Raw genomic sequence first — 13881 nt, forward strand, 5'->3', positions numbered from 1 at the left:
TGGAACTCACTATGTAGACCAGGCTGGCCTTGAACTCACAGAGATCCGCCTGCCTCTGCCTCCCAAGTGATGGGACTACAGGCATGTGCCACCACACCCGGCTACAATATATTTTTTGCATGTTTAGTCCCTCCTCCCCTATATGCACTTATAGCGCCCCCCCCGCCAGATTTCATGTAATGTCATATATACTAAATTCTATTGAGTCAAGTATGTATCCCCAAATGTCCTTTGGTGTGTGTCCATTCATTGCAGCCTGGTTAACCTATCTAGCATCATACTCTTTAAAAAAAAGAAAACAACTCTCAGCCTGGCATTGTGGCGCACGCCTTTAATCTCAGCACTGGGAAGGCAGAGGCAGGCAGCTCTCCTTGTAGTTGTCAGTTGCCAATAGTTCCTCATCCAAGGTTGGGGCTTCTTACCCACTTCCCCATTTATATGCTGGAGTGTTGTATGGCTTGAGCTTGAGTGATTCTTGTGCAAGCTGTCACCACTGTTGTAAGTTCATATGAGTAACTTCAGCTGTGTGGAAAACTGTTTTCTTGTGGTCATGAGCCATCTCTGGCCCTTACAATCTTTCTGCCCCCTCTTCCACAATGGTCCCTGAGCCTTGGGTAGTAGGGGTTTGATATAGGTGTACTACCCAGGGACAAGCACTGTGCAATCTTTTATTCTCTGCTTTGGCTAATTGTGGCTTTCTGGGTTGATCACCATTTGTTTCACGAGGAAGCTTTGCTGATGAGAGTTGAGAGATGCACTGATATTCTTTCTGACCCCTGTTCCACTATGTTCTCTGAGCCTTAGGAATAGAGGTTGCAATATAGATGTGTCACTTAGGACTGGGCACCTCAAAAACACTTATTCTTTGTGTTTGACCAGTTGTAGAACTTTGTTAATAGTCTTGATCTGTTGCAAAAAGAAGTTTCTTTAATGAGTGGTGAGAAGTACACTTCTTTGTAAATATAAGGATACAGAGTTAGAATGTAGTAAGAATTTACACTGGTCCAGGGATGTGACAAAAGTAGATTTTTCTCTAGGATCTATGACCCCTCCAGCCATGTGTATTTGGCTATGTTTATAGTACCATACATAGGTTCCCTTTCATTGAGTGGGCCTTAAGTCCAGTTAGACATCTGTTGATTACCCTCAAGATAGAAGTGCTACTACTGAACCAATAGTGAGAGTTTGATGGGCCAATCATTGTCTATTTGGTTTTACAGCTGGATGGGATCATTGATTGGTTTTCTCCCTTGGTAGTTTGCATAGTATCTTCTGATATTATGGGAGCTAGTCTTTAGGAAGGAGGCTTCCAGATTGGTTCCAGCTTGATTGCTCCAAGTCCTGTGCCCAAAATAGGTCCTGTCTTCAGCAACAGGGTCTTACCTTCAAGTTCTGGGAAACAATCAAGGGCTGTGGCAATAGCCTGTATTTCTTTGGACTACCCTGATCAACAATTCAAAGGGAGGTCCCCCTGCCTGGCACTGTGCTGTGGTTGTGCAGCCTCTGCTCTTCTCATGCACTCATGTTTATCATACGTGTATTTTTAGTAGGCTTTTGAACTAATATATTTCCAGAGGGCTTTTCTTAATAAAACAAATATTCCTCTAACATTGTTGAAACCCATCCTGCAAAGTGGAATAAAGAGTTTCAGTCCTCATTCCCCTAAGACACCTGGAGTAAAGAGATGTGGAATATCTACAATCACTTTGTCAGTTTACCATGAACTCTAGCAAATTTGGATGGAAATGAAGGACCCAATGACTGTCAGCTCCCACCTTCACCACTCAAACTGCCTTTCCTCCTTTATGCATGTTCAGTTACTTGTTATCAGTACAGGCTACACAGTGGGATGTGGTTTTGATTTTGATTTGCCTTCTACACTTTAGAGAGAATCAAAAGGCTCTTGCTTCCTGCATTTTTTATTTTGGCGTTTTCCACATGCTGCCTGGAATGACAGTACACAGCAGTATATGGAGACTCAGACACATTAGTCAATAGGGATCCTCAGCACAAATCTACAGATGTCCATGACTTGAGGACTGTACACAAGCCTATATATAATATGCTTTACTGCTCAGCATAGCTTCCAAAAGAATTTCAGATAGCTCACAACCAAACCTAAACTCAACAAGATAGTAGAAAATACAAAACACTCTTAAGGTGTTTTTTTTTTTTTTTGTAATTGTAATTATGTGGCATAGTCATGCATTGCTTAAAAATAGGATTCATGGGGCTGGAGAGATGGCTCAGAGGTTAAGAACACTGGTTGTTCTTGCAGAAGACCCAGGTTTGTATTCCAGCACCCACATGGCAGCTAACAACTGGGCACCTAACCATAACTCCAGCCCCAGGGGATCCGACAGCCTCTTCTGACCTCCACAGGCATTGCACGACACGGTGCACTTACCTACATGCAGGCAATACATGCATACACATAAAATAAAAATAACAAATAAAATTTTTTAAAAAATAGGATTTACTCAGAAATGTGTCATGAGGCACCAATACCACAGTATGTGTTTACACAACTAGGATGGCTAAGGTGTCACTAGGATGACATAATCTCATGGGACCGCTATGGTAAATGTGGTCTACTGTTGACCAAACTGTTGTTATGTAAACTATATAGCAACATCAGATTCATCCAGCCACATTAACTCTGTGACACAGGAAAACAAGACAGTGACCTGGAGTCTTATTCCAGCAAATTACTGCTCAGACTGTGTGAGACTATTTGATTAACTCCAGTGTTTGCAGACACACATGCTTATTCCACACACCAGAATCACAACCAGCTCTGAGCCAAATTCTAACCAATGGCTCCTTAGGGGAAGAATCCTAGTTTAATCTTGTTTCTGCCCTAGCACAGCAAGCTGTGCTTAGCAAAGCTTAACCCCCTTGTGTGGCAGCCGTCATTGTGGCATCTGTTTTGCAGCTTTTCTTTGTTTGCCTTGCCACAGAGATTCAAGCACCACTTCAGTAATATGTCATCTGGGCTTGCCCAGGTATCAAATCTCTTCTCCCTTTAGGGAGGGAATGAAGCCAAGTGTTTAAAAGACCTGAAGGCTAAGGAAAGTTAAACCCCCTTGGAAAAGGCAACCCAGCACAGCAGACAGAGATCAGAGGACACGCCACACCTTCCCCCTGGATTCCAATGCTGAGACAGTTATTATCAGAAAATACTTTCTTAGAAAATTCTACTGAGGCAGGCTGCAGAGATGGCTCAGCAGTTAAGAGCACTGGCTACACTTGCAGAGGACCCAGGTTTGATTCCCAGCACCCAGATGACAACAATCCACAGCTAACAAACCACCCATAACTCCAGTTCCAGGGGATCTGACACCCTCTTCTGACCTCTGCACACATTGCATGACATGGGTGCACTTAACATACATGCAAGCAAACACTCAGACACATTTAAAAAAATAGATGAAATTTTTTTAAAAGAAAGAAAATTCTGAGAAATGCAACAGTCACCACGTCACCCTTAAGCATTATTGTCTTCCCAGCATCTCTCGATCCCTCTACTCTTGAAAGTCCAGTTTACACATGAAGAAGCACATGCTTGGGGCTGAGCACTCACACAAGACACTGCGGTGATGGCATCTCCATAATGCCCATTTGAACAAAGCCTTTGATGAATGGAAGGGAGACTTATAGCCACTAACTTGGATCACTCTGCATCCTGGTAAATCCCATCCTTGCCTAGTTCCTCAAGGCTCTCTTCTACTTACATTTATTGGGAATCCTTCTAAATGGCATATACACTGGCTATCTTTGAACTCCTCTGGCTTCCTTAAAGAGTCTGGGGAGATGCTCGTTCTTGGTGCCTTCATACCTCTTGCTTCAGCATCCTCATTTGCTCTCCAAGTGTACCAGAGAGTATTGGCATTTGAATAAGGAGCTTGAGGCAATAAAACACCTTCAATGCATAGAATGAATCTGTAATGTGCTGTTCTGCACAGTGAGTAGGTGGGGGGGATACGAGGGTGTATTTCAGTGTCCTTTATCTATTGTCAGGGTTCTCCAGGGAATAGAGAAAAAGAGAGACAGAGACTGAGCTATAAATCACACACAACACACACACACACACACACACACACACACACACGCATGCGTGTGCGCGCGCACACACACACACACACACACATTTATTTAAAGAAAGTGGCTCATGTGATTGTGGAGGATGTCAAGGCTGAAAGTCAGGGCAAACAAGCTGGAGGTGCAGATGTAAAGTGATGCTCCCAGTCTTGCACTGCTTCCTGGGAAACCTCAGGTTTTGCTCTTAAGGCTGATCACATGAGGGACACTCTCATTATCCAAGGTAATCTACTTCACTCAATATCAACTGAATATAGACATTAACCACATCTACAAAATACTTTCACAGCAACAACTAGACTAGTATTTGATTAAATAGCCTTGATATGTGAATACATAAAATCAATATCACAACTTCTAATCTGCCCTGAGTCCTGGTTCTTATGTAAACACCTAAACTTTCCTTAGAAAATACTTCTGTTCCACAGCACTTTCCAGGTCTGGAGAGAAATCCCTGGTTTGAGAGAAGGCCTATCAGGGATGAGAAATGAAAAGTTTGATGACATGTGCAAAGAGTTGGCCTCTAGTTAAACTGCACAGCCTTCCGCTAAGAGCGAAAATTTACCCTGATGATGTCCCAGTAACAGACCCTCTGACAGAGGTAATGTAAATCTCTGAGGGTTTATGTCAAGTGTGCCTTCACTTGGTCTCTACATGTAACTTGTTCTCACAGTCTTGAGACCTGAATTTTACATGCATACTACTCCATCTTTGCCAGTCCAGCTGCCACTAAAATGGCAGGTGGTGCAATTAAAACAATGGCATGATTTCCTTCTTAAAGCAGTGCACATCAGGGAAAGAAGAAAGAATATCATGTTCCCTAAGCTATTAATTCTTTTTCCACATTCATCATGTAAACAAAGTCTCTGAATTATTAGTGCTGGGTCAATCAGAACTCCTGGTGCCTAAGGCCACTGATTCAGGCTTTCCTGCACTGACTGACGCATCCCCTCAGGACTCTTCTTCCTTCACCACCACCCAAATCACAGCACATTAAATAGACTTCCAAGGTAATTGGGTGATTTGAGTTCACAGTTCTGAAACTTATAAGTATCTTTTTTGGGTAATGATATAAAAGTACTTTGGAGGAATAATTAAAGATTAAGAACAAAATGCTGGAGGCTAGAAGAAAAAATATGAATCAATGAAAGTGCTTTAATTTGAATCTTTCATTCTTAACTATCTTGACTATCTCAGCTCAAAGCTCTCTGACAAGCAGAAGGCAGTTTGTGTCTTTTCAGTAGCAGAGCACTGGACACTCAGAGGACAAACTTGATCAAATGAAAGAGCAAGAATCCATCAGTGAAAGCAAGATCTGAACAGAGCACATTCCCCGTTTAAATCCAGTATTAAAGCTAGAATCTCAACAGAGGCACTAGGGTCCTGGTAGGGAGCCTGAGGCACCTGTGAACTCTGTCAGGTTTCTACAACTTCAAAGCTCACACTATTGTTGATTCAAAGCATCGGTGCAGTCCAGTCCAGGAACAAATGCTCACGTTTCTGGTGGCCTTAAGAGAACCACAAAGCTTATGTTGCCTTATGTTGACCCACCCCTGCAACAACAGTAAAATGAACACTGGTTTCGCTGCATTTTGGGGTGTGCCCAGCAGCTTTCCTGAGTTCAAAGTGCTTAATCTCATTAGCTATCAGATACCATGCCTAATCCAATGTTCAGACCCATGTCCAATGCATATTTAACAATAAAGCAGATAGTACAAACACCCATAGAAAAGTCCAGTATCCCTAAAGAATCAATTAACTAACTTGAGGCCAGTGAAAGGAGAACAAACTCTAACACATTCCTAACTACCGAATGGAAGGTACACTGGATCCAAACCCATCTCAAATGCTGGGCCTAATGGAGTCACAGCTCTGTGAGGATCCTACACCATGAGCTTATGGCTCATTCACTCCTTTGTTTGACAAGCATGTACTTATTGGTCACCTACTGTGTGCACTACCATGCTAAAGGTTTGGTGGGAAAATCTATGCCAGTGGCAAACTTACTCCCTGCTCTCACAAAGTTTAGGGTCTGATAAAAGAAGCTGATCTACTTCATCTGGAAACATATCTGATATTACCTTTTATTTTCCAGAATCTGAAATGATCAGTAATATTTCTTTACCTGTCAGTTCCAAAATTGAAATTCTATTTCATTCAAACCTGTTCCTTATATTACAAAGCTGCTCCTTAATCAAGTATAGTCTTATCCATTATCAGGACCTTTCCAAACCTCAACACTCTCAGTGGAGGAAGTGGGAGCTTGAGGTCAACAGTCACCTCCTCTGTGCCAGCCCCTGTGCAAAGTGAAAACCAATGAAAGCAATTCACACCATCCTCCAAAAATCCTTAGAAGGAAGCATGATTCTAAGGCAAGGAGACTTGAGATTCAGAAAGGAGACATAAAGGAGAGCAGGGGTCAGTGGCCTCTTAGGTTTACTAACCCCCGCCCCCCGAGCTCTTCTCAGCCACTGTGGTGCTCATTCAGGTTGCTAGGTTTGTGTGTTGGGAGCTCAGTTCTCAGTATGGCAATGTGAGCGGCAGAAAGCTTGTAAGAAATGGAAGTTTATGCAAAATAATTGGGTAGCTGGGGATGCTGCCCTCAGACGGAACTGAAGTAGTTCCCAGGAAATCCTGGTTAGTTCTCATCATCAGGTTATTGTAAGAAAGGCAAGCCTCCCAGCTCTCTACCTTCCCATCTCTCCCCATGAGATCTTTCCTGCTTTCACATACCACTGTCATCATGATGCCATTCACCATGAAGTCCTTACCAGGACAAGCTGATGACCACACCATGTTTTTGAACCCCCGAAACTGTTGGCTGATATAAGTGTTTTATGGGTATGAGTGTTATGCCTGCATGTGTCTAAGTGCACTCATGTCATGCAGTGGCCCTGGAGGACAGAAGAGGATGTCAGATCCCCTGGAACTGGAGTTACTGATAGTTGTTAGCTGCCATGTAGTGCTGAAATTTGAACCCAGGTCTTCTGCAAGAACAACCAGAGCTCTTAGCCACTAAGCTATCTCTCTAGCCCCACTCTTTTTCTTCATAAAGTGCCCAGCCCTTCAGGTATTCTGTTATAGCAATGGAAGGAAGACTAATATAGACGTTGCTGGTCAAGCAGCCAACATATGAGAAGCTGGATCAAATGGTAGAGTCTGCATCCTATGTGTTTAGTCACTGTGGGGACTCAGGGATAGTATCTAGTGACTTGGGACTTAAGTCTCAGTGTTGTCCTCAGTACAAAAGTGAGATAATATCTACCTGCTAGAAACGTTAGGATTTACAGGTTTAACTCACATATAGCATAGGAATATGTTAGTGATGCCAGTGATACTGATGACGACCTAATAGCAGAAGAAAGACAATCATCACATGACCTGATTGATACCCAGTATTCTTTCTGTGTGCTGCATCAAATGCCCACTAATAACAGCCTAATGCCCCCAGTAACCTTGCTTTGCAAAGATCAGAAGTTTTGCTTTGCAAGTGAGAAGCTTTTTACAAGTTATTTCATAAATGAAAGCATGTGAAGTTGCCTTGCTCAAACATGTCCAGAGGAAACTGTGCAAGCTCAAATCAAAGATATTATGGGGATCATGGAAGGGGCAGGGTGCACTCTGCATTTCCATGAGCAGATGCAGACTTGCAGGTATCCTGGAACCCATGAGAAAAGAGGCTTGCGACCTACTGCAATGCAATGATATTGCCCTAAGCATTTGTCTCATCAAGGAAGTCATTTAGGAGGAAGTAAAGGACCCAAATCCAGTTTAAAAGATAGATTAGTTCTACAACATTTCAACATAATTATTTATTTATTTAGACAACCCACAGGTGCCACAAGTGAGTAATTCTATGTTCTGTTGAGAGGCTCAGGAAATGACTGGGGCTTAATGCAGTTTCAACAAGTCATAACAATTTCCCATACAGAATGCCCACCCCCATCTACCCCATATGAAATTATTTCTCAGGCACAGTCATGCAAACACACTCCCAGAACGAAGGCAGGGCAAAGCTAGGGACATCCATTTACACACAAGGGCCACATTCAGCTACAGACCACTGAACTGTTAGGCTTTGAATGGAACGGTGGTGGTAGAATCCACATCTTCCAACCTCTGCTTCAGACTCAGCCCATTGAGCACCAAAGATACTCAGATCATCCACATCCAAGCACCCCGGGCACTCAGGCAACCAACTCCAAGGAACCACAGCTGAGAGGATGGGGCCTGAGTAACTGAGGAAACAAGACTGAAGGCAGCCAGTCATTGGTAACAGGACGAGGCAGGTGGAAAAGAAAACAATAAGAGAGGCAAGGAAGGGAAGAACCAACCCCCGCACGTGAACCGGCTTGAGCATTCCTACAGCCTTCCTGCTGCCCAGCTGCTAACACTCCCAGAGACCAAGGACATCCCTGGTCTTTCAGACAGTGAGAAGTTGGTTGCCATCACCTTCGTTCCTTCATATACGTTCCGCACCTCCCACCCTCAGGGTTAGTACCTCTCCCCCTCTTTTATTTCTGCTGCTACTTACCTTTGTCCATGTCTCTGATTGTTTTTATAAGCAACTTTGCAATGGATTCCAAATTCTGGTGTTAAAGGTGGTTACCAATCTTCTGGTTTATGTATTTGAAATTGTATGAACCTAAAAGTTGGGCTTCAGCTCCGCAAAGAACAAAGGCAACACCCTTTTCGGTCACCAACAGTTGTAACAATGAGCTTGGACATTTTGGTTCATTAGACATAATTCTTTTGACTGGCATACTCCTGAGCATTACGGAAGACATAATCCCTTTGGCCTTCCTGAATAACGCTTCAAGTTTACAGATGATCTGCCCCTCTGAATCTTTCTCCAAGCCACTCACACCTAAGACTTATAACCCAGCACAGAGCATGGATCTTGACCCCAAACGCACCTCTGTCCGAACATCAGTGTGGACTTGGTCTCGGCTTCATTGAAGACAGAAGGAGAACAACAAATGACAATCGTGGTTCTACAGTTCCCACCCAGAGAGTCCTGGAGAATCCGAGTCATCTTGCTATCCCGGTATGGCACATGTGTTTTCTATTGAGGAAAAGAAAAAGTATTGGTTTTGATGGCCTGTTCAAAGAAAAACTACAGAAACAAGCAAATCGGCCAGGGATGGAGATGCTAAACTTAGAAAAGTAGAAAGTAAGAATGTGTGGCCAGGTCATTGGATCTTGCTAAGGTCCCATTCTATGCCCATTCTTTGACCCACATCATGGGAAGTTAACATCACTGTTCACACTTTTTAGTGGACTGGATCTCACAGGCGCCCCAGCCAGGATTCCCTCAACCCTTTCCCCAACAGCAAAAGAAACTAATCTCAGGGGGGTGTGGCAATGAGAATGAATACACAGAACCAGAAGCATTTTCCCATCATACTAGTTAATAGATGGGGACAGGATCACTTACTGTTCCTTCTGCCAAGGCAGAGATCACATTTCCAAGAGCAGACAAAGACTTGTTGATATTTTTAGCTTCATCAAGAACAGCTCCCTCGGCACCAGTTTTGCTGACCTACCAGAGAAAATAAAATGTGGTAAAGGTAGCAAGAGCAGAAAGTAGAAAATTCAAACTCAGAAAAAGGCAGCAGGGAGAAACTCCTGGAAAGCAAGGCAAAATGAAAGTAACTAAGAACCACACTGAGCAAGCTGTCCCTGGAGCTGCAGGCTGGGGATTTGGTCTCTCCTGCTGTCATTTTCTCCTTGATTAGGTTTTAGTGGAATGGCTGAAATGCCTCATGTGGGAGATCAACAGATACTTCCCCAGAGGGCATCCATCCAGGGAAACTAGGCTCCAGCAGCGCCACAGGAGGAAGAGCTGGGTCCTGGGGGGCGGGGAGGTGGATGGCAGCCTCAGTCAGAGGGGAGTCCAGTGGGAGCGCTGAACTGTCATGAGCCACAGTGAGGAAAACATTTGCCAGCCCCAATTTCAGGCAAAGGAGCACAGGAGATGCAAACAGTGGTTCTGACTGTTCCTCCTTCCACAGCAAGGAGTAAGGAAGGCAGGGAAGGGGGCGTCTCTAAAATGTGGACAACTTGGGGGAGACATGGAAAGACAAGTATATATTATACTGTGCACTTTGGTTTCCTCTGAAGCTAGGAGGGCCATGCATGGTGCTTCCTCTGCTGTGCTATTACAGGTAAGTTCACAATTACAACATTTGCTCTAGGTAAAGAGGCTTACAAATGCTGCAAAAAATAAAAAAGGGACTCCATGTGATTTGGGTCACAGAGGCCTGTACAAAAGCTTCGGGGTAGGCAGCTGCTCTTTAAAAGAAGTGGCGGGGGGACTGGAGAGATGGCTCAGCGGTTAAGAACACTGGTTGTTCTTGCAGAAGACCCTGGTTCGAATCCCAGCACCCATATGGCAGCTACCAACTGTCTGTAACTCCAGTTCCAGGGGATCCGACAGCCTCTTCTGTCCTCTGCCGGCATTGCGCAACACGGGTGCACTTACCTACATGCAGGCAATGCACACATACATATAAAATTAAAATAATAAGTAAAATATGAAAAAAAGGAAAATTAACTTTAAGCTGCAAGGATGGACTTCAGTTACATATAAATGAGAGGACATCCCCTCAACAATAGAAGTGAATGCTTGTGGTGGGGAGGGTTCTGCAAATAGGACCGACTTCTTCTGTCCTCCAACTATGGAGGGCACATCCTGCTTACAGACAGAGCTACCAGGAGCTGATGAGACATAAATAACAGCCCATTCACACCACTAGTTTTCAGATGCTTTCTAATGTGAGCACCTTAACCCCATGAAATACACAAGGTGGGACTATCCATCACCTTCCTTTGGCAGGCAAGGACAAGGTCCAGAGATGTCTACTGCCAGCCTAAGGGAGGGATGGCCACTAGGGATGATGGGAATTAAAACCTAAGTTCTGTTTGTGATGTATATTCATACAAGGAAAATAGATGTGAGCAAAGGAAAGCACAGAAAGGACATTCTAAAAACCTCCCAAGTACCACTGGCAGAAAGCACCAACTGTGGGCAGGAGACAGTTTTGAGGTATATTTCAGCCTTAAATACACATCTTCACACCCCACAAGAATAAGGGGTGTGAAGCTCTTTGTAATAGCTCTTTGTATTAGCCTGTACCTGGCATGAGTCAAGTCAATAATCAGTCTAGAGCTAAACAACCTGCTCCATTACTTCATCCTGGTGAGTGACTGAGAAGTTGCCAGGCCACAGCAGTAACATCTTAGATTCCTGACCAGGAATAGCTGATGATTTTTCTGCTTGTGGCAAAGGCAAATAAGAGGAAAATCAAAGCAACTATTACTTACATGGACATTAGTGGCCATTAGGTAGGTTCAGGAACTTAGCCGTGTGAGGCAGTAAGTGGTGATCGCCTGTACAGTTAGGGAGACTGACTAAGATTCAAGGCCTACCCTGATGGGAACAACCAGCTGATGTCAGCGATGATGGCAGGAACAGACATTGTACCTGTAGACTGGCTCTGTGATGCTGCCCAAAGGGATGCTGGCTGGGGTGCCCCAGCCAGGGTGTGGCAGTGAGATCTCCCCTGCTCAGTGGAGGCAGCTTATAGGAGCAGGCAGGGAGCTGGCTGGTAGGAAGATATCTGGTCTGGATATGGCCCTGGTTAGTGCTCTTTTTTGTCCCAACAAAACCAGAGGATGCCTCATAGCCCAGAGGAGCTAAGGTCATTCACACTAGACACTATCTCAGTTCAGGCCCATTGTCAGCAGAACCAGTAAATACAGGGAGAGCACCAGGTTCCAGACCTCTCATCAGTAAGGCAAAACCTGCAGGGGGCAGGACCATATTCCAACAGCAGAGCCCTAGCATATCAGACTTTGATACATCAGATCCTTCCCTCCCCCACAAGTTCATGTCCCACCTCTGCACAGCTGCCTCTGCCAGGCTAACTTCACACTGATGCCTGCCTAGTGTTGTCATCAAGACCTATCAGGCAAAAATGAATGAGAGCCTTGGAAGTACCTGCTTTGACATAAATAGGGGCCTTTAGGACCAGAAGAGAAAGAAGAAAAACAAAGATATCTGATACACTGTGCCTCAACATTTTAAAGCTCTTTAAAACCAGGGGGTAGAAAGGAACAGAAATTAGATAATTTCACTCTCGAGCAAATACCATGGAGAAATTATAGATAATATAAATAATTACCTTTTCACTCCCAGCCAGATCAACCAAATAAAGCTTCCCACTGAGTTTTTTTTCAGTCTCCACATTCTCTTGTTTAATATTAATCAGGAAGATACTGTGACTTCTAGAGCTGTGTTCATTCATGTCTGAAAAGGAAAACAGTTTACTGCTCTACAGAGAACACCTGAGCATAGGTAGCAAACCTGTCTTCCAAACACAAATCATACCACACTGTTCCCATGCTCTACAGTAGGCACGGCCAATTTCAGAAAGTATCTAAAGCCACTGTTTCTTCTTAAAAACAATGCTCATTCTAGACTTACAATCTCTTCAAGTAGCAAAGGAATTAACCTAACAATCTTGGTAAGCAGTTTAGGGTAACAGATTTTCGGGCTCTGTCAGAAGCCCTATCCTCCAATATCCTACTCTAGCCTGACCCTCCAAGAAGCTCACAGCTTCTTCCCTGGCCTCATGGAAATCTTCAGACTTTAATCACAGTGATTAGTGCCTGATGTACTCTGTCCTAGTGGTATAGGTAAGCCAAGCCTTATCAGGGATATCATAAGCTTCCTTAAGGAAGGATTAAGACTTTCTTATGGAAGGATTAAGACATACACATCTATAACCCATGCTAAGTGCATGGAGGCCTCAAAGATTAAATATGCTTTATTATTAGGTCAGAGTGCTGGGGGAAAAATGCTTCTTTTTTTTTATATCAGATGGACAGAGAGAGCCCAGCAATTGTCCTATTCAACTTTTACCATTTCTCAAAACCATCTTACTAGATTGTTTCTAAAAACATTTGAATGATCTAGCTTTTTAAAGTTATAAATAATAAATTCAGCAATATTACAGGACGTGAAAACCAACATGAAAAGATTATTTATGTTTTATATATTAATATTAACAATGATCAATATGAAAAAGAAATTAACAATCTAGCAACAGAAAGGATAAAATATTTAAGAATAAACATTTAAAAATTGAAAATTTGTAGATAAAAGTTATAAAATGCTGCTTAAAAGATATTAAAGCAAGGGCTGGAGAGATGGCTTAGTACACACAGACACACAGACACACACAGACACACACACTCAAACAGATACACACACAGACACACAGACACACACACAGACATTCACACAGATACACACGATGCACACACAGACACAATTAAAATAGAAAATGTTTTATGTCTTACATTCACTGGTTTCAAAAATTACCACAAAACTATAGTAACTGAAATCAATGTGGTGGGAGCTGGAGAGATAGTGCAGCAGTGAGAACACTGACTGCTCTTGCAGAAGACCCAGGTTCGAATCCCAGGACCCACATGGCAGCTAACAGCTGTCTGTAACTCCAGTTCCAGGGGATCCAACAGTCTCTCTGTCCTCTGAAGGCATTGCATGACATGGGTGCACTTACCTACATGCAGGCAATACATGCATACACATAAAATAAAAATAATAGGGGTTGGGGATTTAGCTCAGTGGTAGAGTGCTTGACCTAGCAAGCACAAGGCCCTGGATTCGGTCCTCAGCTCAAAAAAAAAAGAACAAAAAATAATAAATAAAATATTTTTATAAATAAATAAATAAAAATTTTAAAAAAAATC

At 43.3% G+C, this 13881-nt stretch overlaps 1 protein-coding gene across 1 annotated transcript in view; it reads right to left on the bottom strand.

Annotated features, from left to right (window-relative positions):
• The window catches only part of Kif5c (kinesin family member 5C), a 187813-nt gene that overhangs the window by 83576 nt on the left and 90356 nt on the right, over window positions 1-13881 (bottom strand). Inside the window, exons 8-10 of the mRNA XM_008825166.3 lie at window positions 12288-12412; window positions 9539-9643; window positions 9018-9166 (exon numbers count right to left, since the gene is read on the bottom strand). Coding sequence (XP_008823388.1) covers window positions 9018-9166; window positions 9539-9643; window positions 12288-12412 — 379 coding nt within the window. The remainder of the gene's footprint in view (window positions 1-9017; window positions 9167-9538; window positions 9644-12287; window positions 12413-13881) is intronic.

The sequence above is a fragment of the Nannospalax galili genome, unplaced genomic scaffold (assembly GCF_000622305.1).
Source record: "Nannospalax galili isolate Female #2095 unplaced genomic scaffold, S.galili_v1.0 scaffold87, whole genome shotgun sequence".
NCBI classification, from domain to species: Eukaryota; Metazoa; Chordata; class Mammalia; order Rodentia; family Spalacidae; genus Nannospalax; species Nannospalax galili.